The sequence below is a fragment of the Sus scrofa genome, chromosome 8 (genome assembly GCF_000003025.6).
Source record: "Sus scrofa isolate TJ Tabasco breed Duroc chromosome 8, Sscrofa11.1, whole genome shotgun sequence".
In the NCBI taxonomy this organism is placed as follows: domain Eukaryota; kingdom Metazoa; phylum Chordata; class Mammalia; order Artiodactyla; family Suidae; genus Sus; species Sus scrofa.
Window position 1 is genome coordinate 71,409,958 of NC_010450.4, and position 25,105 is coordinate 71,435,062.

The 25,105-nt window shown below is 38.5% G+C and overlaps 1 protein-coding gene across 1 annotated transcript in view; it reads left to right on the plus strand.

Annotated features, from left to right (window-relative positions):
- The window catches only part of USO1 (USO1 vesicle transport factor), an 87,632-nt gene that overhangs the window by 46,331 nt on the left and 16,196 nt on the right, over positions 1-25,105 (plus strand). The window contains 7 exon segments of the mRNA XM_005666762.3: positions 846-966; positions 4,211-4,389; positions 12,245-12,385; positions 14,617-14,705; positions 15,497-15,651; positions 16,078-16,289; positions 17,673-17,693. Coding sequence (XP_005666819.2) covers positions 846-966; positions 4,211-4,389; positions 12,245-12,385; positions 14,617-14,705; positions 15,497-15,651; positions 16,078-16,289; positions 17,673-17,693 — 918 coding nt within the window.

Sequence of the window (25,105 nt, forward strand, 5' to 3'; positions counted from 1 at the left end):
TATTGTTAGGCTCTTAGAGACTTGTAAAAAACTTGTTTGATAGTGAAATAAGCAGAAATGGCTAGCAGTGGGTTTTTCTTGAATGATAAAGACATTGCAGAATATATAAATTAAATCAAGCTCAGCAGGAGATGAGAGAAACAAAATCAGAAGCAAAGAGTACTGAGGATAGAAGATGATATGAGAAAGAGAGTGTGTGTGTGTATAAACTGGGTTACTGCTATGTAGCAGAAATTGACGGAACATTGAAAATCAGCTGTAATTAAAAAATTTTTTAAAGAAATACGGATAATTGTCTCATACTAGACATGCTATTTATAAGGCATGAATTCTCATCCTTCTTTTTCTCTATCAACTTAGAATCAAGTTTTGGGAATTTGAAGGCCAGATAATGATAAGAATGCCAGAACTTTCTCTCCTAGAATCTGGTGGGGTTTACTGATTTATATTATTGATTTCACAATTTCCTATTACTGTTGTGATGCATGTACAGAAGCATTATTGAGACAAATATAGTCATGTTCAACTCTCAGACTACAGTGAAAGATACGTAAATGATTGATGGATATGCAAGAATTGTTGTACATGTGTATTATACGGTGAAGAGAGAACCGAATTAGGAATTTGTAGACGTGGATTCTAGTCAAGGGTCTGTCCCTCTCAGATCTTCATAGCATAGGGAGGCAAGTTGCTCCCCTTCTCTGTCCCTGTTTTCCTATCCATAAAGTGAAGGAATTGAACATGTGAAATTCCTGCCACTTCTAAAACTCTGTCGTTTTTAAAGTAATTTTTAAATGTCTTATAAAAAATTATATCACACTAAACATTATCTTCTTCTCCATAAGGGTGTCTTACTACTGCAGGCACTAACAAGAAACAATGGAGCAATCCAGAAAATTGTTGCTTTTGAAAATGCTTTTGAGAGACTACTGGACATTATTACTGAGGAGGGGAATAGTGATGGAGGTACGGTATGAAGAGACTGATTTGAAGAGATTCCTTTTGTCCTTGCTGAATTAACAGCTTCTCAGGAATGCAATTGAAGGGAGAAATGAGGACGTTGTACTTTTTTTGTTGTTTTGTTAGATATTGAGAGAGGCTTCCCTGAGGGAGGATGGATGCTTTATAGTTTTTGACAGGTTATGCCTCTTCCAAGAGGGTTCCATCAAAAGACAGTAAGACCCGAGAGCTCGGAAAATTGTCTATAGGGTGGAAGAAGTGAAGGAATGTGCTAATAAACTAGATAAGAAAGGAGGTAAAGACAGAAGGGGTTTCTAAAAACAAGAAAGATGGGTTGAAAGTCTCAAGGAAACCATATAACAGATCCATTGGAATACTTAAGCTGGAAAGCTGTGAGGTTTTAGTGATGGAGTAAGGACTGTCCCTGAAAATGAGGCCAAGGAACTGAGGGATCCAAGTATTAGATGGTTCGTCATTGAAATTGGAGTCAAGAGTGACCACAGAACATGAAGAGAGAAACAAGACTTTGACTGAAATGCCAGTGTTTTCAGTGAACAAAGAGTAGTGACCATGAATTTGTTATAAAACCGGAATGGAGGGAGTGATAATAGATGAAACAGCCAGATGGCCTGAGCCTCAATGAGCAAAAATAATTTACTCTTAGATACAATACAAAAAGCATGACCCGTGAAAGAGAAAATTGATAAGTGGCACTTCACTAAATTGAAAATTTCTCTGTAAAGGACACTGTTGGAGAATGCAAAGATAAAGCACAGACTCAAAGGAAATATTTGCAAAGTACATCTGAAAAAGGACTCGTATCCAAAATATACAAATAATTCTTAAAGTTCAACAATAAATAAACAACCCAATTGAAAAATGCAGAAAAGATCTGAGCAGACATATCACTAAAGAAAATATATAGGAGTTCCTGTCATGGCTCAATGGTTAACAAATCTGACTAGGAACCACAAGGTTGTGGATTCGATCTCTGGCCTCGATCAGTTAAGGATCCGGCATTGCTGTGATCTGTGGTGTGGGTGGCAGACACGGCTCGGATCCCGCATTGCTGTGGCTCTGGCGTAGGCCAGCAGCTGTATCTCTGATTGGACCCCTAGCCTGGGAACCTCCATATGCTGCGGGTGCAGCCCTAGAAAAGACAAAAAAAGAAAAAGAAATTATATGAATGGTAAATAGCATATGAAAAGATACTGACTATCATGTGTCATTAGAGAGATGAAAATTAAAACAGATATCACTATACACCTATTAGGCAAAAATTTGTAACACTAACAACACCAAAAGCCAGAGAGAATATGGAGCTATGGGAATTCTCATGGATTACTGGTGGGAATGCAAAATGGTACAGTGACTTTGGAAGACATTGTATGGTTTTTACCAAGGTAAACATACTCATGACATATGATCCAACAATTACACTCCTTGATATTTACCCATATGAATGGAAAACATATCCACATAAAATCCTGCATACAATATCCATGGCATCTTTTTTCATAATTGCCAAAACTTGGAGGGATCCAAGATGTCCTCCAGTAGGTGAATGGATAAACAAACTGTGGTACATCCAGACAATAGAATATTATTTAACAATAAAAAGTTATAAAGCCACGAAAATCATGAAGGAACCCTAAATATATATTGCTGTGTGAAACAAGCAGCTCTGGAGAGGCTACATACTCTATGACTCCACTATATGACATCCAGAAAAGGCAGAACCATGTAAGACAGTAAAAAGATCAGTGCCAGGGATTGAGGGGTAGGCAGAAAAAGGAATGAATAGGTGGAACATAGGATTTTAGAGCAGTAAAACTATTCTGTATGATACTGTGATGGTGGGTTCATGAAATTATACATATGTTGAAACCTATAAACTGTACAACACAAAGAGTGAACCCTAATGTAAACTATGACCTTGAATTAATAATATATTAATATTCTTTCATCAGTCTAACGGAATGTACAGCACTAGTGCTAAATGGTAATAGCAGTAGAAACGGAGAGAGTATATGGGAATTCCTTTTATGTGTTGCCCGATTTTTTTTGTCAACTGAAAGCTGCTCTGAAAAATGAAGTCTGCCAATTTTTAAAAAGCAATTCGTTTGTATAATCATGCAGCTCAACAAGTAGGAGCAAAAGTGTGGATGTACTACACAGAGGACCTGCTAGCTGTGAGCATCCAGCGTTAGTCATATGCTTTGCAGAGGAAACGATGGAGCTCATTGGTTAGAAAGCCGAGAGGTGGCCAGACATCTATAATGAAAACCAGGAGGGAGTGTTTAGTATTTTAGAAACGAAGAGAAGTTTCAAGTAAAAGACATAGAGACAACAATGTCAGTTGTTTCTTAGAGATTAAATAAGATATGATTGATTCATTCAACAAATACTTAGTAGTGACCTACCATGTGTATACATTTGATATCTTGTCTCTGTATCTGCTGAAGATAACAGAAGTAAGTAGGACATTCACAAGGTCCTGTCTTCATGAATTACAGTCTAGTGGAGAAGACAGATAGCACATAATAATAAAAGGAGCAGGCTACTGTGAGAGCATGTAGCTGGTGATCCTAACCTAGTCATTGGATTTTGCTAATCATTTCTGAAGAAATGATCTGTAAACTGGATATGAAGGAAAAAAATGTGAGTTACTAAGGTTGATGGTTAGTTGAAAATACAAGTCAAGAGGTACTTGGGGAATAAGAAAGAAAAGGTTCATTGCCCTATGTACTGAAGAAATGCTTCTTAGAGCATGCAGATTTTTCTTTTTTCCTTTTTTTTTTTTTTTTTTTTTTTGGCCACGCCCATGACATGCGGAAGTTCTTGGGCTAGGGATCAAACCTGCATAACAGCAGTGACCTGAGCTTTGAAAATGATAATAATGCCACATCCTTAATCTGCTGAGCCACCAGGGAACTCTGGAGATGTTTCTTTTTAAAATGTTTGGAGGTTGAATTCCTGCTGTGGTGTGGTAGGTTAATGATCTGGCTTGTCTCTGTGGAAGCACTGGTTCGATCCCGGGCCCAGCATCGCTGGTTAAGGAGCTGGTGCTGCAGCTGCTGTGTAGTCACAGCTCCAGCTCAGAAGTTCAATCCCTGGCCCAAGAACTTCCACATACTGTGGGTACAGGTGAAAAAGAAAAAACTTTTAATTAATAAAATAAAATGTTTGGAGATTGAGTTTTCCTTCAGGTTTATCAGCTTTAACATTTACATTTTCATTCTTTTCCCAGGTATAGTAGTGGAAGATTGTCTGATTTTGCTCCAAAACTTATTAAAAAACAACAATTCCAATCAAAATTTTTTTAAAGAGGGCTCATATATTCAACGTATGAAACCTTGGTTTGAAGTTGGAGATGAAAATTCTGGTTGGTCTGCACAGAAGGTGACTAATCTGCACCTAATGCTACAGGTATGGTGTCTTTGCCATAAATGCAGCAAGAATTTTGACAGCGATCCTTTCGAAGAAAAGAATGGCTTATGTATGATAAATCCAGGATGTTCAGTTGGTTTCACATAGGCTTAAAAAGAAAACTTTTAGCATGGAGATTTGCAGTTATACTCAGAGCTCTTCACACACACTCATCACTCAGTTTCAATAATTATTAACATATGGCAATTTTACTTCATCTTTTATTTCCTCCCCTCTTGCCCTGAGGGATTATTGTAAAGCAAATCCAAACAGAGTTTCCTGAGAGGTTTTGCACTAGAATACAAGAGGTAAGCTTGTTTTTTGTTTTGGGGGGTGTTTTTGTTTTTGTTTTTGTTTTGTCCTTTTAGGGCCATACCCATTGCATATGGAGGTTTCCAGGCTAGCGGTCTAATCAGAGCTGTAGCTGCCGGCTTACACCATAGCCACAGCAATGCCAGATCCATGCCACATCTGCAACCACCACAGCTCACAGCAACCCCAGATCCTTAACCCATTGAGTGAAGCCAGGGATCGAACCGGAAACCTCATGGTTCCTGGTCGGAGTTGTTTCCACTGTGCCAGAATGGGAACTCCTAGATTATCTTGTTGAGTTGAATTTTTAAAATCTACCTTCTTCATTTAGGGCTCTAATATCATAAATTTTAATATTCAGAATATTAAGTTCAACAGAGAAATTCATTCAGTAAACATTTACTAAGAGCCAGGCACTGGATGCTTGGAAATGAATGGTAATGTTCCAACCCCAAAGACTTAATAGTCGGGAGTTTTTTTTGTTTTGTTTCTAGGGTCACACCTGCAGCATATGGAAATTCCCAGGCTAGAGGTCAAATTGGAGCTACAGGTGCTGGCCTGTACCACAGCCACAGCAATGCAGAATCCAAGTTGAATCTGCGACCTACACCACAGCTCACGGCAACGCCAGATCCTTAACTGAGCGAGGTCAGGGATGGAACCCGCAACCTCATGGTTCCTAGTCAGATCATTTCCACTACACCACAACAGGAACTCCAATAGTCTAGAATTTTAAGTGTAATACAAGTTAAATTCACAAATTGCATGTAATTTTATTTAAGCTTTATGGTGAAAGCTTTGTGGTAATAGATCGTAAAAGTGAAGATAGTAAGAGTCCAAATGAATTCTCCATTAGAGAAAATTATGAAGTTCCTGAAGTATTTTACTTATTTAACCCTTCATTGAATTCCCCTTCTCCAAACCCTTAAGTTTGTACTGATCTCCTCATTTACTGACTAGTGATTCTTGTGGGTCTTTGAGTGTCCCTGAACTGTGTTTGCACCTCTGAAGTTGTGTTCCTCAAAACTAGACGGTTAATCAGATTGATAATTAGAATCTGCATATTGTTGCATGCTCTGGGAGTTGCCCTCAGAGGGTTGATTGATAATTGGGGTGACCATATGCCCCAGTTTTCCGGGCCAGTATTCATTTTGTAATTACTAATAATGTTTTCTTTTACTTCAAAAATGTCCCAGTTTGGAGTTCCTGTGGTGGCTTAGCAGAAACAAATCTGACTAATATCCATGAGGATGCAGGTTTGATCCCTGGCCTCGCCCAGTGGGTTAAGGATCTGGCATTGCCATGAGCTGTGGTGTAGGTCACAGACTTGGCTCAGATACGGAGTTGCTATGGCTGTGGCATAGGCTGGCAGCTACACCTCTGATTTGACTCCTAGCCTGGGAACCTCCATATGCCACGGGTGCAACCCTAAAAAGACAAAAAAAAAAAAAAGAAAGAAAGAAAGAAACAGTTTAATTCACTCTAGTACATTCTTTATCTCAAAGATTGAGTAGTTGCTATATTCATGATTTCACAGGGCACAGGTTTTCTTCCGCTTTTCAACCTATTAGAGTGCTCTTTCTGGATAGCTTTATTTTGGTTGCTTATATTTCAAGTCCTCTCTTTTGCGCCAAATGAAAATGCATCATAAGTGATGACAGATATCCTATTTGGATAGGTATATCCTAGTTGGAATTATTCATCATCACAGTTGTAATTATGATGGAATTTTAAACCACTAAAAATTGAAATTGATCCTTGAGGATTGTTCATTCAAATTTTGTAAATTAAATTTGGGAAAGCATCTTTTTTGAAGAATTTTTTTAGTTGGGAAACACTTAACTTTTTTCCTGGGAATATAAGTTGATGACTAGTTCTACCTTCAGGAATCCTTTATGTACCATTTTTTTGGACTGATAATTCCCAATGACTTTCAGAAAGCCCATTGCCTTATGAGACTCTTTTCATTGTTGGGTAGTCCCCTTTTTTTTTTTCATTCTACATTTTATTTATGTATGTATTTTTTCACCACATGCAGGAAACTTTTTTTTTATTTTATTGGAGTACAGCTGACCTACAATGTTGTATTAGTTTCAGGTGTACAGCAAAGTGAATCAGTCACACATATATTTTCCCATGTAAGTTATTATAGACTATCGAGTAGATTTTCCTGTGGTATACAGTAAGTTCTCGTTAATGGATAGTTCTAATTATTAAAAACTTAATCCATATAATGGGTCAAACCTACCTTGATACAACTTGTACAAACTTCCCCTAGTTGTACCCCCTGGAAAAATATAGGTCTTTTCCTTGTAGTATTTTACATATTTGAATGTTATTAGATCTTCATATATTTTCTTCAAAGTGTTACCTCTTTCTTCAGCCATTCCTCCTACTTCTCTGTTATTTAGAAATTTTGTAATTACTTTATTTACATCATTAAAGATATCTGACTGCTATTGGATGATATTAAGGAATTTTTGTTGATTTTGTTAGGTATAATAATGGCATAATGATTATATTTTTAAAAAATCTTTATCAGTTAAGCATATAGAAATACTTATGGGAGGAATTCCCTTGCAGCACGGTGGGTGAAGAATCTAGTATTATCATTACAGCAGCTCCGGTCACTGGGTTTGATCCCTTCCCCAGGAACTTCCCTGTGTTGCAAGCACAGCCAAAAAAAAAGAAAGAAAGAAAGATTTATGGGAGAAATGACACATACCTGGGCATTTGCTTTAAATACAAGCATACTTTATTTTATTGCACTTCACTTTATTGTGCTTTGCAGATAATTGCATTTTTTACAAATAGAAAGTTTATGGCAACTGTATGTAAAGCAAGTCTATCAGCACCAGTTTTTCAACAGCATTTGCTCACTTCATGTCTCTGCGTCACATTTTGGTAATTCTTACAATATTTCAAACCTTCTCATTGTTATTATATTTGTTATGGTGATCTGCGATCAGTGATCTTTGATGTAATCATGGTAACTAGTCGATTTGTTTCCATTGCACCACAACTGGAACTCAGGTTTCTCATTTTAAATCAGAATCTAGAAGTGGTTAAGCTTAGTGAGGAAAGCATGTTGAAAGCCTACATGGGCTAAAAGCTAAGGCTCTTGCCCCAGTTAGCCAGTGAATGCAGAGGAAGAGTTATTGAAGGAAATTATAACTCCTGCTCCAGTGTGCACATGAATGATAAGAAAGCAAAACAGCCTTATTGCTAATGTGGAGAAAGTTTTGTTAGATAAATGATCAAACCAGCTACAACATTCTCTTAAGCCATAAGCCTAATCCAGAACAAGGCCCAAACTCTCCTCACTTCTGTGAAGGCTGAAAAAGGTGAAGAAGCTGCAGGAGAAAAGTTTGAAGCCAGTGGGGGTTGATTCATGAGGTTTAAGGAAAGGGAAAGAAGGCATCTTCATAACAAAAAAGTACAGGGTGAAGTAGCCAAGTGCTGATGTAGAAGCTGCAGCAAATTATCCAAAAGATCAGAGTTCCCATCGTGGCTCAGTGGTTAACGAATCTGACTAGGAACCATGAGGTTGCGGGTTCGATCCCTGACCTTGCTTAGTGGGTTAAGGATCCGACGTTGCTGTGAGCTGTGGTGTAGGCTGCAGACAAGGCTTGGATCCCATAGGCCAGTGGCTACAGCTCTGATTGGACCCCTAGCCTGGGAACCTCCATATGCTGTGGGAGCGGCCCAAGAAATGGCAAAAAGACCAAAAAAAAAAAAGGAAAAAAAAAATTATCCAAAAGATCTAGCTAAGATAATTTTAGCTATACTAAACAACAGATTCCCAGTGTAGATGAGAATAGCCTTCTATTGTTGGAAGAAGATGCTATCTAGGACTTTCATAGCTAGAGAGGCATCAGTGCCTGGCTTCAAAGCTTCAAAGGACAGGCTGACTTTCATGTTAGGGGCTAATGCAGCTAGTAATTTTAAGGCCAGTGCTCGTGTACCGTTCCAAAACCTTATGGCTCTTAAGAATTAGATGCTAAATCTTCTCTGTCTGTGCTCTGTAAATGGGATATCAAAGCCTGGGTGACAGCACATCTGTTTACGACATAGTTTACTGAATATTTTCAGCCCACTGGAGAGACCTGCTGCTCAGGAAAAAAAGACTCCTTTCAAAGTATTACTGCTCATTGATAACGCACTTGGTCACCCAAGAGCTCTGACAGAGGTAAACAAGGAAATTCATGTTGTTTTCATGCCTATTAACACAACATCCATTCTGTAGCCTATGGATCAAGGAGTCCTTTTGACTTACAACTCGTATTATTTAAGAAATATATTTCGTAAGGCTATCACTGCCATACATAGTGATTCCTCTGATGGTACTGGAGAATTGAAAACCTGGAAAATGAATAACATTTGAGATTTATGGGAGAAGGTCAAAATATGAACATTAACAGGAGATTGGAAGAAGCTGATTCCAACCCTCATGGGTGACTTTGAGGGATTTAAGACTTCAGTAGAACAAGTAATTGAGGAAGTGGTGGAAATGGCAAGAGAACTAGAATTTGAAGTGGATCCTGGAGATGGGACTGAATTGCTATAGTTTATGATAAAACTTGAGTTGATGTGGAGTTGCTTATTATGGATGAGCAAAGAAAGTTTCTTGAACTGGAGTCTACTGCTGGTGAAGATATTCTGAAAATTGTTGAAATGATAACAAAGGATATTACAAAAACTTAATTGATAAAGCAGTGGCAGGGCTTGAGAGGATTGACACCAGGTGTTTTTTTGTTCGTTTGTTTGTTTTTTAGGGCCGCACCCATGGTATATGGAGGTTTCCAGGCTAGGGGTCTATAATCGGAGCTGTAGCCACTGGCCTACGCCACAGCCACAGCAATGCCAGATCCAAGCTGTGTCTGCCACCTACACCACAGCTCATGGCAATGCCGGTTCCTTAACCCACTGAGCAAGGCCAGGGATCGAACCCAAAACCTCATGGTTCCTAGTCACATTCATTTTTGCTGAGCCACAACGGGTACTCCAACACCAGTTTTAAAAGAAGTGTGGGTACAGAGTTCCCATGTGACTCAGCAGTAAGGACCCAACTAGTATCCATGAGGATGTGGGTACAATCCCTGGCCTCACTCAGTGGGTTAAGGATCCGGTGCTGCCACAAGCTGTGGTGTAAGGTTGCAGATACGGCTTGGATCTGGCATTGCTGACAGTGGTGTGGCCAGCAGCTGCAGCTCCATTTTAACCCCTAGCCTGGAACCTCCTTATGCCACAGGTGTGACCCAAAATTTAAAAAAAAAAAGAAGTGTGGGTAAAATGCTAAAATGCTCTCAAACAGCGTTGCATACTACAGAGAATTGTGAAAGGAAAAGAAAACTGATGCAGTAAACTTCATTATTTTAAGAAGTTGCCACAGACATCTGAGCCTTCAGCAAACACCACCCTTATCAGCCAGCAGCTGTTAACATCAAACTCTACCAACAAAAAGATTATGACTTGCCGAAGGCTCAAGTGATGGTCAGCACTATTTAATAGTAAGGTGTTTTTTTAAATTATGTCCATTGATACACCTTAATGCTGTTGCACACATAATAGGCTGCAGTGTAGTCTAGACTGCAGTGTACTGTAAACATAACTTTTATATGTACTGGGAAACCAGAAAGTTTGTGTGACTTACTTTATTGCCATATTTGCTTTATTGTAGTGGTCTGGAGGAGAACTCACAATATTTCTGAGGTATGCCTATATTTTTTAAAAAGCAGGAATGGCAATTTAAAAAAAAAAAAAAAAAAAAAAAAAAAAAAAGCCACAGAAGTCTTAACTAGAAAGGCCCAAGTACAGGAACCAAAGTGTAGTCCTGCAGCCTCCGTCCTGTGGTATCAATTAATTACCCAAATCTTCTATCACCAACATAGAAACATTAACTCTTCTAATTCTTCATAATTCACTGCTGGAACTACTAATAGAGTTTTTTTTGTTTTTTGGTTTTTTTGGTTTTTTGTTTTTTTTGTTTTGTTTTGGTTTGGTTTTTTTGCCTTTTTGCCTTTTTGCCATTTCTTGGGCCGCTCCCGCGGCATATGGAGGTTCCCAGGCTAGGGGTTGAATCAGAGCTGTAGCCACCGGCCTACGCCAGAACCACAGCAACGCGGGATCCGAGCCGCCTCTGCAACCTACACCACAGCTCACGGCAACGCCGGATCGTTAACCCACTGAGCAAGGCCAGGGACCGAACCTGCAACCTCATGGTTCCTAGTCGGATTCGTTAACCACTGCACCACGACGGGAACTCCTGTTTTGTTTTTTTTTTTTTTTCTTCACAAAATCTAGTGATTGCTGGACACCTTTTTATTTACCGACAGTTAAAATAGCACTTTCTATACCCATTTTATTTTTCATGTTTTATCTCCCCCCACAAAAAAGTCCCCTTTCTTAGTGAAGTGATCATCTATGATATGTACTACCCATAGCAATAAAATTGTTTTTAGTCTCCTCTGTTATATTATTGATTACTTCTGTATATGTACTATAAAACAATGGGTAACATTTGTATCGCACTTTGTGATTAATAAAGTATACTGTAAATATATCATTTGATCTTGATATATAAGATTTTGTACACATAGATATGTATATATAACTCTAGTTTTAAAATGTAAAATATATATATAATTATTTTGAAGATGTAACTGAACACTTTCTGGGGATGACTTTTGTTTTTTGTTTTTTGTTTTTTTGGTGCATCTTTTTAGGGCCGCACCCGAGGCATATGGAGGTTCCCAGGCTAGGGGTCAAATTGGAGCTGTAGCTGCAGGCCTGCGCCACAGCTGCAGCAACGCCAGATCTGAGCCTCGTCGGCAACCTACCACACAGCTCACGGCAACACCGGATCCTTAGCCCCCTGAGCGAGGCCACGGATCGAACCTGCAACCTCTTGGTTCTTAGTTGGATTTGTTTCCACTGTGCCACAACAGGAACTCCTGGGATGACATTTTTCGTGTCTCTGAAATTTCTTGTTGAAGATCAAACTAATCCTAGCATTATAGAATCTTAGGAATTTAATTAACATTAACAGTCATCGAGGTCAGCCCCTTGCCTAACGCACAAATCTTCAGTCATGTCTCTAGTTGTTCATTCATTTTAGCCTCTCTGTAAATATTTCCAGTTTATGGGGAGTTTTATCACACTTGAGGCCATTCTGTTTTCAGACCTGCTTTATGATTAGGTTGTTCATTCTCACTTCCATAAGAAACATACCATCCTGTTACTTACTCATTCATTCATTGAATATGGACTGTGTTACAAGTACTGCACTTGTTGTTTGGAATACAAAAAAGACTGAGGCAGTTTCCGCTCTTTGGGAGTTGACAGTCACCTAAAGGAGGTAAACTTAAGCAAACAGCATAAAGTGAGAAGTACTGTAACATATGGCTATGAGAGCCTGGAGGAAAGCGCTCCTAGGTCTGGCTGAGCAGGTGAGGGAATCCTTCATAGAGATTTTCTGTTCAATTATCTGAAGACTTTTTACATTTTTAAAAGACCAATTTGTGTTCTTTTTTTTTTTTCACAGCTTGTTCGTGTACTGGTATCTCCTAACAACCCTCCCGGTGCTACCAGTAGCTGCCAAAAAGCTATGTTCCAGTGTGGCTTACTGCAGCAGCTTTGCACTATCTTAATGGCTACTGGAGTTCCTGCTGATATCCTGACCGAGGTAAATCAATGGAAGGCAGAGGCTACTCCAAGGAAGTTGAAATGGCTAGGAAGAATTAGCTCTTAGTTGAAGGAAAAACAGTAATTGTTTCCCTTCTTGTATGTTAAATTCCTTCCTGATCCTCTAAAATATACTTAGCATAGTGATGACAGTATGACTTCCAAAAGGTGTATTCATTCCTCAAGTCTAATGGTGCATAAACAATGTTAAAGCTTAGATTTCTCATTAATTTTATTGTATTCAGCAAGAATGCGTAGTGTGATTTATGGTTTTAATTTTGAGAACAGTGTGACTTAGTCAAGTAAGACTTGAGTCTTACTTATTCATAGAATAATAAATTCTTTTTCCTTGATGTATGGCATTTTCTGTTTCCTCCCTATTAAGAAAAAGAAGTTAGTTTAAGGAAAAGAAAGGTTTAGTTTATTTTTTTTCCCTCAAATTAACACATGCACACTAAAAACACAGGTAATAGTGAAAGTTTTATAACAAAAACAACTTTTTTCAGACTCCCGACTCCCTCCCGTATAACCCTCCGACTTGACTTCTTCCTGTCACCCAGTAACTATTTAAATCAATAATCAGGATTTATAGTTTTATGGCTATTTCAGTGCTGTTTCCTGCTAAGCCAAATAGAGCCCTGTGTCTTTTTTTCCTCAGTATCCCCTTTTCTTTCCTGAGGTATAATAGTATTCGTTTTTCATTTTACTGATTTTCTGTGTATCTGTGCAAATTAACATATCCCATGCTTGTTCCCCGTTGGAAGTCCTCCGTCCTCCTTCCAATCGGGGCCGGTTATCCTCTGCTCCTGCCACACACCTCTGACTTGGGGATTCCTTGGTTATCTGGATTCCATGTCTTATTTTCCCACTCTTTGGTTCATTATCTTATTTTACTTCACTTCCTAAAGGGGGATAAATGCCAAGATAATGTTTTTAGCTCTTTCGTGTCATTCTTCCACCTTCACAATTAATCTAATCTCTGATTCTTTATGGAGTTCAGAATTGGAAATCATGAATGCACAGCTTTCAGAGCATTATTCCAGTATTGCTGTTAAGAAGTCTGAAGCCATTCTGAATCCCAGTCCTTTTTATGGAACCTGGTTTTTCTCTTTAGGATTCTTTCTTTGTTTCTAGTTTTCTGAAATTTACCCATGCTTAGCTCTACTATAGACCTTACCCCCAACCCCTATCATTTTTGGTGCTCATTGGGCCCTTTCAAGCCAGAGACATAAATACTTCAGTTCTGAGGATGTCTTATGTATTCCTTGACAAAACCCTCTTTTCTGCTCTGTTTCTGCAACTCTATTAGTAGATTGTTAGACTTTCTGGACCCAGTATGTCTTTTTTTATTTTTTTTGTCTGCCCCAAGGCATATGGAGTTCCTTGGCCAGGATCACATCCAAGCCACCATTGTAGCCTATGCTGCAGCTGCAGTAATGCCGGATCTGACCCCCTGTGCCAGCCCAGGGGTCAAACCTGCAGCCTTGGCAATGCAGAGACACTGCCCAGCCTGTTGTGCCAGGGAACACCCTAGGATGTCTTTTTATTCTGTTTTCTTGGAGGTTTTTTGAACTTCATCCTTAAATTGATTTTTTTTTTTTTTTTTTTTTTTTTTTTTTTTTTGCTTTTTTAGTGCCGCGCCCTCAGCATATGAAAGTTCCCAGGCTAGGGGTCAAATCAGAACAGCAGCTGCCAGCCTTTGCTACAGCCACAGCAATGCAGGATCCAAGCCATGTGTGCAACTTACACCACAGTTCATGCAATGCCGAATCCTAAACCCACTGAGGGAAACTAGGGATCGAACCCATGTCCTCATGGATCCTAGTCGGGTTCATTACTGCTGAGCCACAATGGGAACTCCCTTTTTTTTTTTTAGGTGTTCTCTGATTTTATTTTTAAGCATCCTTTTCTTATTTTATAGAAATAGATTCCATCTCTTAAAGAATAGGATTCATTTTTGGTTTTTTGAGGTTTTTTTTTTTTTTTTTTGGTTTTTTTGAGATTTTTAAATACACATGGTCAAATATTTTTAGTTGGAGGTCTGCACTTAATGTATTAAAATATTATCTCAAAGTTTTACAAGATTGTAATGCTGTCACTTTTTTTTTTTTTAGTGTCGATATTTTAGCATTTAAAAGCAGAAGAATATAACAGTCTCTTCTTTTGAAAACAGGTTTTTTTCCCTTGACTGACTTTCTCTAAATTTTCTCCTCCACCCCGCACCTATTACAGACCATTAATACTGTATCAGAAGTTATTCGAGGCTGCCAAGTAAACCAAGACTACTTTGCTTCTGTAAATGCACCTTCAAATCCACCAAGGTAGGAAAAGGGAAATACTGAGATCCCACAGGGGAAGTAAAAACTACTTTGGGTTTTTAGTATATCTCATATACACATCTTTTTTTTTTTTTTTTTTTTTTTTTTATCTTTTTACCTTATCTAGGGCCTCACCTGCAGCATATGGAGGTTCCCAAGCTAGGGGTCTAATTGGAGCTGTAGCCACCGGCCTACACCAGAGATGCAGCAACACAGGATCCAACCCGCATCTGCGATCTACACCACAGCTCACGGCAACGAGGATCCTTAACCCACTGAGTGAGGCCAGAGATCAAACCGGCATCCTCTTGATTCCTAGTCGGATTCGTTAACCACTGAGCCATGACAGGAACTCCTCCTTAGGTGTTTTGAAACAAGAAATTATCTGACAAGATAAATACAGTATTTTAAGAGTTTGTGGTCTTTGGAACTTGTGTTTTGGGCCCAGATGTCACTTCCTGGCTATGTGCCTTAAGCAAAAAGATCATTTCTCTCAGCTGCAGTTACCTTTTCTGTGAAGTGGAGATTAAAGTAGTTAACTTGCTGGTGTTCTGAGTATGGTTTGTTTTTTTTTTTTTTTTTTCTTTTTTGTTTTTTTCTTTCTTTTCTAGGGCCACTTCTGTAGCATATGAAGGTTGCCAGGCTAGGGGTCTAATCAGAGCTGTAGCCACTGGCCTACACCAGAGCCACAGCAACCTGGCTATGGTTTTTCAGTCAACAAAGATAACTAGTTATTGATTTGTGTACCTAGATTGCAATGTTTCTTTTTGTTCTTTTCTTTTTAAATGCAACAGACCGGCTATTGTAGTACTTCTCATGTCCATGGTTAATGAAAGGCAGCCGTTTGTATTGCGCTGTGCTGTTCTCTATTGTTTCCAGTGTTTCTTATATAAAAACCAAAAAGGACAAGGAGAAATTGTGTCAACACTTTTACCTTCCACCATTGATGGTAAATAATTTAATTCTGATTTTTGTTTTAAAAAGTAAGTAAATGTCTCAAGCTTTTAATGGTAAAACATGTTATAAATGTGTAGTAGATGTTTAAATGAACAATGTTAAAATGTAATAGAATGTTTAAAATATAGCTTTACCTTGAATTCGCTTTAGAGATGTAGTTTGTAATTAAGGTAATAATTTTCTGGAATATTACCATCATCAATTTGATGCCTAACGTGTTCTAATACTTCTTTGTTCTGCTACTTTTCTTCCAAAGTACTCTTTTGTCATCTTCCATTTTGTTTTGCAAAAACAAATTTTTGAAAGTGTTATTAATACTACTAATTAGCAAAATTTTAAGTAATATTTCATACTATTTTTGTGTGTAGAAAACAACATAATTAATTTTTACATTATTATTTGCCTGCCATCTTTGTAGCAACAGGTATTTCAGTCTCAGCTGGTCAGTTGTTATGTGGAGGTTTATTTTCTACTGATTCGCTTTCAAACTGGTGTGCTGCTGTGGCCCTTGCCCATGCGTTGCAAGAAAACGCTACCCAGAAAGAACAGTTGCTCAGGGTTCAACTTGCTACAAGTATCGGCAACCCTCCTGTTTCTTTACTGCAACAGTGCACCAACATCCTTTCACAGGTAAAGTAGCCAGCCTTCTAAAGTTTCATTTTGATGTCAGTGATGCAAGGATTTAAGGGTGTTCTTAGTAGATGTAGATGAAAAAGGAAAGAGGCAAGGACTGTACAGTAAGTAACTCATTGTCACCAGAAACGGTTTTGTGGAGAGAAGGCAATAGTCTCTTAAGAATGGTTTTGCCAAATAGAGAATTAGGCTGCATCATGATGAAAATACCTGTTCTGGACAGAAAGGTGGTTTTTTTGGATTTGTTTTCTTTTTGTATCATCCACACCAGTCTTGCATGTCATTTTCTCTTGCCGCTCAATAGCTAAACTCAGGTCAGTTTATGAGAGGGAATAGAATAGAGTGGTTCATGTCTGTGTACCTCACTCTTTCTCTTCCCAGAGCAGTAATTCCTTTCAGAAAACAAAGAGAATACTGATCCATTGCGTAAATAGTTAAACAGGTATGCCCCTTGATGTTTGTGAGCTCTCCAGACCTCAAAAGCCCAAGGCATATAATTTACCTAGAAAGATGTAAACATAATTAAAAATGTTTGCATTCCTTTAGGCTCCTCACGAAAACAGCGAAGCTTCACTGAAATGTGGATGCTGAGGCATTTAGGAATGCCCCTTACTCTTATTAGATGATTTGCCCACATGTGTCGCCCTGCTGTTAAACAGTTCAAGTTCATGCTCTAGCAAAACTATTAAGTCATCAATATTCAGAGTTACTCAGGGAGAGTAAAAATGTACGTGAGTCTAAAATTGCTCTATTCACTGGTATTATCCTGTCGTGTCCCCATAGTAATATACTGAGTCCGTCTTAATTTTGCCATGCTCATTGAATTATTTTATTGAGAGCTTTTAAAGAAATGTCAGTGCCACGCATAGGAAGTTACCAATGAGAACTCAGAAATTATCTGTAGTGAAAAGGGAGCTGATAACTAACTACCTTTTGTTGCCTGGAGTCAACTTACTTTGACTGAAAGCCTATGTTATCTTTATCTTTTATCTCTTAGCAATTTTTTTCAGACTACCCAAAAATTCATATCCTTACTTAATACTTATCATTCTCATGTTGCTGTGTGTGGAAAAGAGCTTTTCTTAAGCCAAATAATGATTAACTGCCTGACCACCATCACCCCACAGACTTCGCCTTAACATTGCAGTTACAACTAATACATAGTGAGAATCCTCAAGATAGTGGTATCTTCCTACTCTAAGTAACCATAGTGCTATAAAATTATTATTTCTCCTCTAAGATGTAGTTACATTATTATATAACAAGATAGTCCCAAATTATTGGCTTGAGTTTCTAGAGAGGTGTATTTGAGGAATTTTTCTAGATTGACATTTTTTAAAGCAGTAATATTATGAGTAATTTTTAATGTATAATTTGCAGGGTGATAAGATCGACCGACGGGTATGTATTACTTGTTTGGGCTTAGGCATTTTCCTCTTACAGCAAGCCTTTTTCTTTGTCTTGGATTTTGCTGATTGTTTTTTTTTTAACTGCTTGTTTGAAGTTATATTCTACTCACACCTTTACATTGTCAGTAAGTTTATCTCTACTGTGAGTGACTCTCCGGTTTTTCTCCGTGGGGTATTGAAGTGGTGTTACTAAGGACTGTGGGAATGAGAATCTAAAGCTATACTCCGGCTTCCTCTGGGGATGCTTGCACTTTCTGGAACTCCTTGGTTTTGGCTTTTTGGTGGTTTTTATGTGTTTTTTCACCCAAGCTTGCTTCTTTATTTCCAATGAAATCATTTCAAAGGTAGTAAAATATAGGATAAAGAATTTTGTCTGTAATCAGTACATGAAAGGATGAGATGATTGGTATATTTTTCAATAACTTAGGTAATACAAAACAGTAAGTATAATTTTGTAATTTAAAAGAGTTTAAATTAAATACTTTGAGTTATTCAGGATGTAACCCATTGCTACACTGCCATTGGGGATTACTTTTTGATGCACATGGGAGACGATTGTGATTTGTGTTTGGTTTTGATTTGTTTAGTGGAGTATTTGACAAAAAAAGGCATGTGCCTTAATATCTATAATTGGGCATGTATTAATTATGCAGTGTGGGTAGTAATAACTGAGGTCCCATTAGGAATTGTATCTTTGTGTATGAGCATGATTTAACACACGTTAGTAGCTCACATACGGACAGATTTGACAGGTTTAGCCTATAGTTTTTTTGTTGTTGTTGCTTTTTAGGGCTATACCTGTGGCATATGTAAATTCCCAAGATAGGGGTCGAATTGGAGCTGCAGCTGCTGGCCTACCCCACAGCCACAGCAATGCCATATCTAAGCCACATCTGTGACCTACACCACAGCTCACAGCAATACTGGATCCTTGACCCACTGAGTGAGGCCGGGGATCAAACCCGCATCCTCATGGATACTTGTCAGATTCATAACCTGCTTAGCCACAGTGGGAATGCCCTAGTCTTTAGAATTTTGGGTATTGGGTAAAGTAATTTAAAAGTATACACGTCAATCACTTCAAAGGGAAATTTTTGGAGGTGTAATTTATATACAGTAAAATGCACCAGACTTTAAGTGTTCAGTCTGATTTTTGATGTTCGATATACATCTATAGCCACCCCTAAAACAAGATGTACAATGTAGTATTCATAATCCCAAAAAGTTTCATCATGCCCCCACTTTTTTTGATAGACAAAAAATAGATTTATTAAGATAGGATGCTTGTGAGAGATGCAAGCAGGCAGGCAAGGAGGCTCTGCCATCATGTCCCTTTTTTATTCTCTGTTCCCAGAGGTTACCACTAGAAAGCAAATCTGATCACAATAATCTAGAACATCGGGTTTTTTTCAGTGAATTTTATTGTATTTATAGTTGTACAACCATCATCACAACCTAATTTTACAACATTTCTATCCCAAACCCCCAGCCCATCCCTCCCTGCCACCAACCTGTCTCCTTTAATAATCATAAGTTTTTCAAGTCTGTGAGTCAGTTTCTGTTCTGCAAATAAGTTCACTGTGTCCTTTTTTTTAGATTGTCCATATAAGTGATGGCGTATGACATTTGTGTCTCACTGTCTGACTAACTTCATTTAGCATAATTGTCAGATCTATCCATGTTGCTGCAAATGCCATTATTTCATTCCTTTTTATGGCTGAGTGATACTCCATTGTGTGTATAAACCACATCTTCTTTATCCACTTCTCTATCAGTGGACATTTAGGTTGCTTCCATGTCTTGGCTATTATATATAGTGCTGCAGTGGACATTGGTGTACATGTATCTTTTTGAGTCATGGTTTTCTCTGGACAGATGCCTAAGAGTGGGACTGCTAGATCAAATGCTAATTCTGTTTTTAGTTTTTTGAGGACTCTCTATACTGTTTTCCACAGTGGTTGCACCAATTTCCACTCCTACCAACAGTGTATGAGGGTTCCCTTTTCTCCACACCCTCTCTAGCATGTACTGTTTGTACACTTTTTGATGATGGCCGTTCTGGCTGGTGTATGGTGGTACCTCATAGTGGTTTTGATTTGCATTTCTCTAATAATTAGTGACGTTGCATGTTTTGTTGTTGTTTTTTTTTTGCCATCTGTATGTCTTCTTTGGAGAACTGTCTGTTTAGATCTTCTGCCCATTTTTTGATGGTGTTTGTTATTTTGGTATTGAGCTTCAGGAGGCATTTGTGTATTTTGGAGACTAATCCTTTGTCGGTTGCTTCAGTTGCAAATATTTTCTTCCATTCTGTGGGTTGTCTTTTTGTTTTGTTTAGGGTTTCCTTTGTTATGCCAAAACTTTTTAAGTTTAATTAGGTCTGATTTGTTTATTTTTGGCTTTATTGTTATTACTCTAGGAGGTGGATCTGAGATGATATTGCTGTGGTTTATGTCAGCTAGTGTTCAGCCTGTTTTCCTCTAAGAGTTTTGTAGTATCTGAACTTATATCTAGGTCTTTAATCCATTTTGAGTTTATTTTTGTTTATGGTGTGAGGAAGTGTTCTAATTTCATTCTTTTACATGTGACTGTCCAGTTTTCCCAGCACCACTTATTGAGGGGATTGTCTTCTCTCCACTGTATATTCTTTTTTTTGGGGGGGGGGGTTGTGGGTTTTTTTTTTTTTTTTTTTTTTTTTTTTTGGTCTTTTTGCCTTTTCTAGGGCCACTCCCGTGGCATATGGAGGTTCCCAGGCTAGGAGTCTAATCAGAGCTGTAGCCGCCGGCCTACACCACAGCCACAGCAATGTGAGATCTGAGCCGCGTCTGCAATCTACACCACTGCTCATGGGCAACGCCGGATTCTCAACCCACTGAGCAAGGCCAGGGATCGAACCTGCCAACCTCATGGTTCCTAGTTGGATTCGGTAACCACTGAGCCACAATGGGAACTCATCCATTGTATATTCTTGCCTCTTTTGTCATAGATTAGTTGACCATAGGTGCGTTGGGTTTAATTCTGGGCTTTCTATCCTGTTCCACTGATCTATGTTTCTGTCTTTGTGCCAGTAACATACAGTTTTGATGATTGTTGCTTTGTAGTATAGTCTAAAGTCAGGGAGCCTGATTCCTCCAGCTCCATTTTTCTCTTTCAGGATGTCTTTGGCTGTTCTGGGTCTTTTGTGCTTCCAAACAAACTTTAAAATATTTTGTTCAAGTTCTGTGAAAAATGTCCTTGGTGATTTGATAGGGGTTGCATTAAATCTGTAGATTACCTTTGGTAGTACAGTCATTTTGACAATATTTATTTTTCCAGTCCAGGAGCATCCTGTATCTTTCCATCTGTTTGTGTCATCTTTCATTTCTTTTATCACTGTCTTATTGTGTTCAGAGTGTAGGTCTTTTCTTTTTCTTTTTCTTTTTCTGTCTTTTTAGGGCCGCACTCATATCATATTGAAGTTTCCAGGCTAGGGGTCAAATCGGAGCTGGAGCTGCCAACCTACACCACAGCAATAGCAACACGGGATCTGAGCCACGTCTGCAACCTACACCTCAATCACAGCAGCTCTGAATCCTTTAACCCACTGAGCAAGGCCAGGGATCAAACCTGTGTCCTCATGGATCCTAATCACGTTTGTTACCACTGAGGCATGACAGGCACTCCAAAGTACAGATCTTTTATCTCTTTAGGTAGGTTTATTCCTAGGTATTTTATTCTTTTTAACGTAATGGTAAATGGAATCATTTCTCTAATTTCTCTCTGTGATCTTTGTTAGTGTATAGAAATGCAGTTCATTTCTGTGTATTAATTTTGTATCCTGCAACTTTACCAAATTCATTGATGATCTTTAACAGTTTTTTGGTAGCATCCTTAGGATTTTCTAGGTATGGTACCATGTCATCTGCAAACAGTGACAGTTTTACTTCTTCCTTTCCAATTTGGATTCCTTTTATTTCTTTTTCTTCTCTGATTGATGTTGAGGTAGTTTCCATGCCCACTTTCTGGAGAGTTTTTATCAACAGTGTTGTTGGATTTTGTCAGAAGCGTTTTCTGTATCTATTGAGAAGATTATATGGTTTTTATTTTTTCAGTTTGTTATTGTGGTGTATCACACTGATTGATTTGCAGATATTGAAAAGCCTTTGCATCCCTCAGATAAATCCCACTTGATCATGTTGTATGATCCTCTTAATGTATTGCTGGATTCAGTTTGCTAGTACTTTGTTGAGGATTTTTGCAGTGCACGTGAAAGTCTGTGTGTGCCTTTTAAGAATGGAATCTCTGTTTCCCCCAGTCCTCTGGAGCTCCTGCGCACAAGCTCCACTGGCTCTCAATGCCAAATGCTCTGGGGGCTCCTTCTCCCAGTGCCAGATCCCCAGGCATGGGGACTTGACATGGGGCTCAGAACTCTCACTCCTATGGGTAAGCTTCTGTGATATAGTTACTTTACAGCCTAGGCCTACCTGCCAGGTATGAGGTTGTTTATATTGTGTAATTGCCCCTCCTCCCATCTCGATGTGGCCTCCTCTTTGTCTTTGTTTTTGATAGCTTTCCAGACTGTTTTGTTGAACATTGTTCAGCAGTTGGTTGTAATTTTGTTGTTTTTATGAGAAGGTGAGCTCTAGTCCTTCTACTCCACCATCTTAACCCCATTTCTCCTAGAACATCATTTTAATACCTAGACACCAGAAGTTTCAAATGTTAGTGTTTCCTGTTTTTTAAATGAACAATGAAAACGTACTAAACTTGAAATCTACAAAGAATATGAGGGATTTTTGTTTAGAAAATATAATGGGGCAACATAATAGCTTGCTAGGAATTCTCTGGTGGCTCAGCGGGTTAAGGATCTGGCGTTGTTACTGCTGTGGCTCAGGTAGGTCACTGCTGTATTGCAGGTTCTATCCCTGGCCAGGAACTTCCACATGCTGCAGGTCTGGCCACAAAAGAAGAAGAAGAAAAAAAAAAAAAAGCTTATGTTAGAGATAACATGGTTGATTAAGCTTCATTTATTTTGTGGTTTTTTTCCATCCCGTAAAATCTGTGGTTTCTAATAACGAAACCCTCAGAATGCTCTGAAATTATAATTTCACTGTTCATTTGTCTTCCAGATCTTGTCAGTGGTTCACAAACTATAGGGGCCTGGGGAGAGATAGTTGCTTCTTTTTTTTTTTTTTTTTTCCTTAAATCTGTAAACATATATACTTTAAGGTAAAATGAATAGTCTTAATCAGACAGTGAGATGTGGCTATTCTAAGTATTTATTTTGTAAGGAATCCACCAGAAAATCAGAGAGCACTGAAATAGAATGTTTTGATTGCTTCCATTGCCCAATTTCTTTTTTTTTCTTTTTTGTCTTTTTGTCTTTTTTAGGGCCGCACCCATGCTATATGGAGGTTCCCAGGCTAGGGGTCTAATCAGAGCTGTAGCGGTCGGCCTACACCAGAGCCACAGCAATGCCAGATCCGAGCCATGTCTGTGACCTACACCACAGTCCACAGCAGCGCCGGATCCTTAACCAGGGATCAAACCCAAAACCTCAGGGTTCCTAGTCGGATTCATTAACCACTGAGCCGAGACGGAAACTCCTCGTTGCCCAATTTCTAATTTTATTTTTTGGAAGGATAGAGCAGCTTGGTCAGGATTTTGTTGAATTTGCCTTATCACCAAGAACTTCCACATTGAATAAAATAAAACAAAATAAACCATGTATTTATTTAATGGTTGGATTGAACCCTCGCTACAGAGTCAATCCTAGCCACTTGCAGTGGCAACTCAGGGTCCTTAACCCACTGTACCACAAGAGAACTCCAGTGGTTTAAAAATCAAAATGGTATAAGAAACCTTCACCCCATCCCTGTTCTAGTTCCCCACCTCCTATTACTCAGGTTTTTTCCTACATCTTGAAGTATTTTGTTTATATATATTGCCTATACCGCACCTTGTTTTTGTTTTGTTGTATTTTTCCATGTAATACCATTTTGCACTTTGACTTGCAAAGTGAAATAAGGTTGTAGTGAACTAGATTATCTGTTTCCTGACAACCTCACCAACAGCTGGTTGTCAAACTGTACTTTTGCCAGTCTGTTGATAGGTGAAAAACTCTTATTTCATGAGTTTTAGTTTACATTTTTCTTACTGAAGGCTGAGTAGCTTTCTATATGTTTATGCATTATTTGAAGTTTTTTTCATGAACTCCCCATTCCTAGATAATATCATCTGGCCATTTTTCTTGTTGGGTTGTTAATTATTTCTTGTTTATAGGAACTCACATTAAGGAAATTAACCCTTGTCTGTGATAAGTTACAAATATATTTTTCCTGATACGATCTTTATGTTTTGTTTTAGATCTTATTTTGTTTTGCTATGGTATCAGACTTTTCTTTTATCGCTTCTGTGTTTTAGGTCATACTTAGGCCTTCCCCACTGCAAGATTTTAAGGAATTTGCCAGTATTTTCATCTCGTACCTTCTGGTTTCATTTTTGCATTTAACCCTTTGTTCCATTTTTCTCTGAACTGAGTGAGCTATGGATCCTCTGATCTTTTAAACTGCTATCTAGTTGTCCCCACATTTTTTAAGTCTATCTGTAACTGTGCACAGATATGCTGTCCTTTTCATATACAGAGTTCCCATTTGTACCTGGATCATTTCTGGACTTTCCAGTCTATCCCTTGATTTCCATTAATTAGTGTCATCTCCTTGCTCTCCTTCATTGTTTTTATAGTTTCCCTAGTTACTCTTTTTTTTTTTTTTTCTTCCAGATCCTTTAACCCACTGAGCAAGGCCAGGGATCAAACCCAAGTCCTCATGAATACTAATTGGGTTCATTACTGCTAAGCCACAGAAGGAACTCCCCCCTAGTCATTCTTGCTTGTCTGTTTTTCCATATGAACTTGAGAACCAGGTTGTTTAGTTCCAGGAAAAAAAAGAAAACTTTTTGGTATTTTTATTTGGATCAAATTTTAATTTTATAAATCAGTGTAGAATTAATATCTTCATGATCTTACATTATCCTCTCTAAGGACACTTGTGTCTTTCTATTGATTTCTGTCTACTTTTGTGCTCTTTAGAAGTGTTTTTAAGTGTTCCTTGTTTAGGTTTTGTACAAGTTTTTTTGTTTTTGTTTTTTTTGAGGGCCGCACCCATGGCATATGGAAGTTTCCAGGCTAGAGATCAAATTGGAGCTGTAGCTGCCGGCCTGTGCTACAGCCACAGCAACACAGGATCCAACCCTCATCTTCGACCTACACCACAGGTCATGGTAACACCAGATCCTTCAACCACTGAGCGAAGCCAGGGATTGAGCCCTCATCCTCATGGATACTAGTCAGGTTCTAAACCCACAGAGCCACAATGGGGACTCCTGTACCGTTTTGATAGTCTCTTTTCTGAGTACTTCATCTTCTTT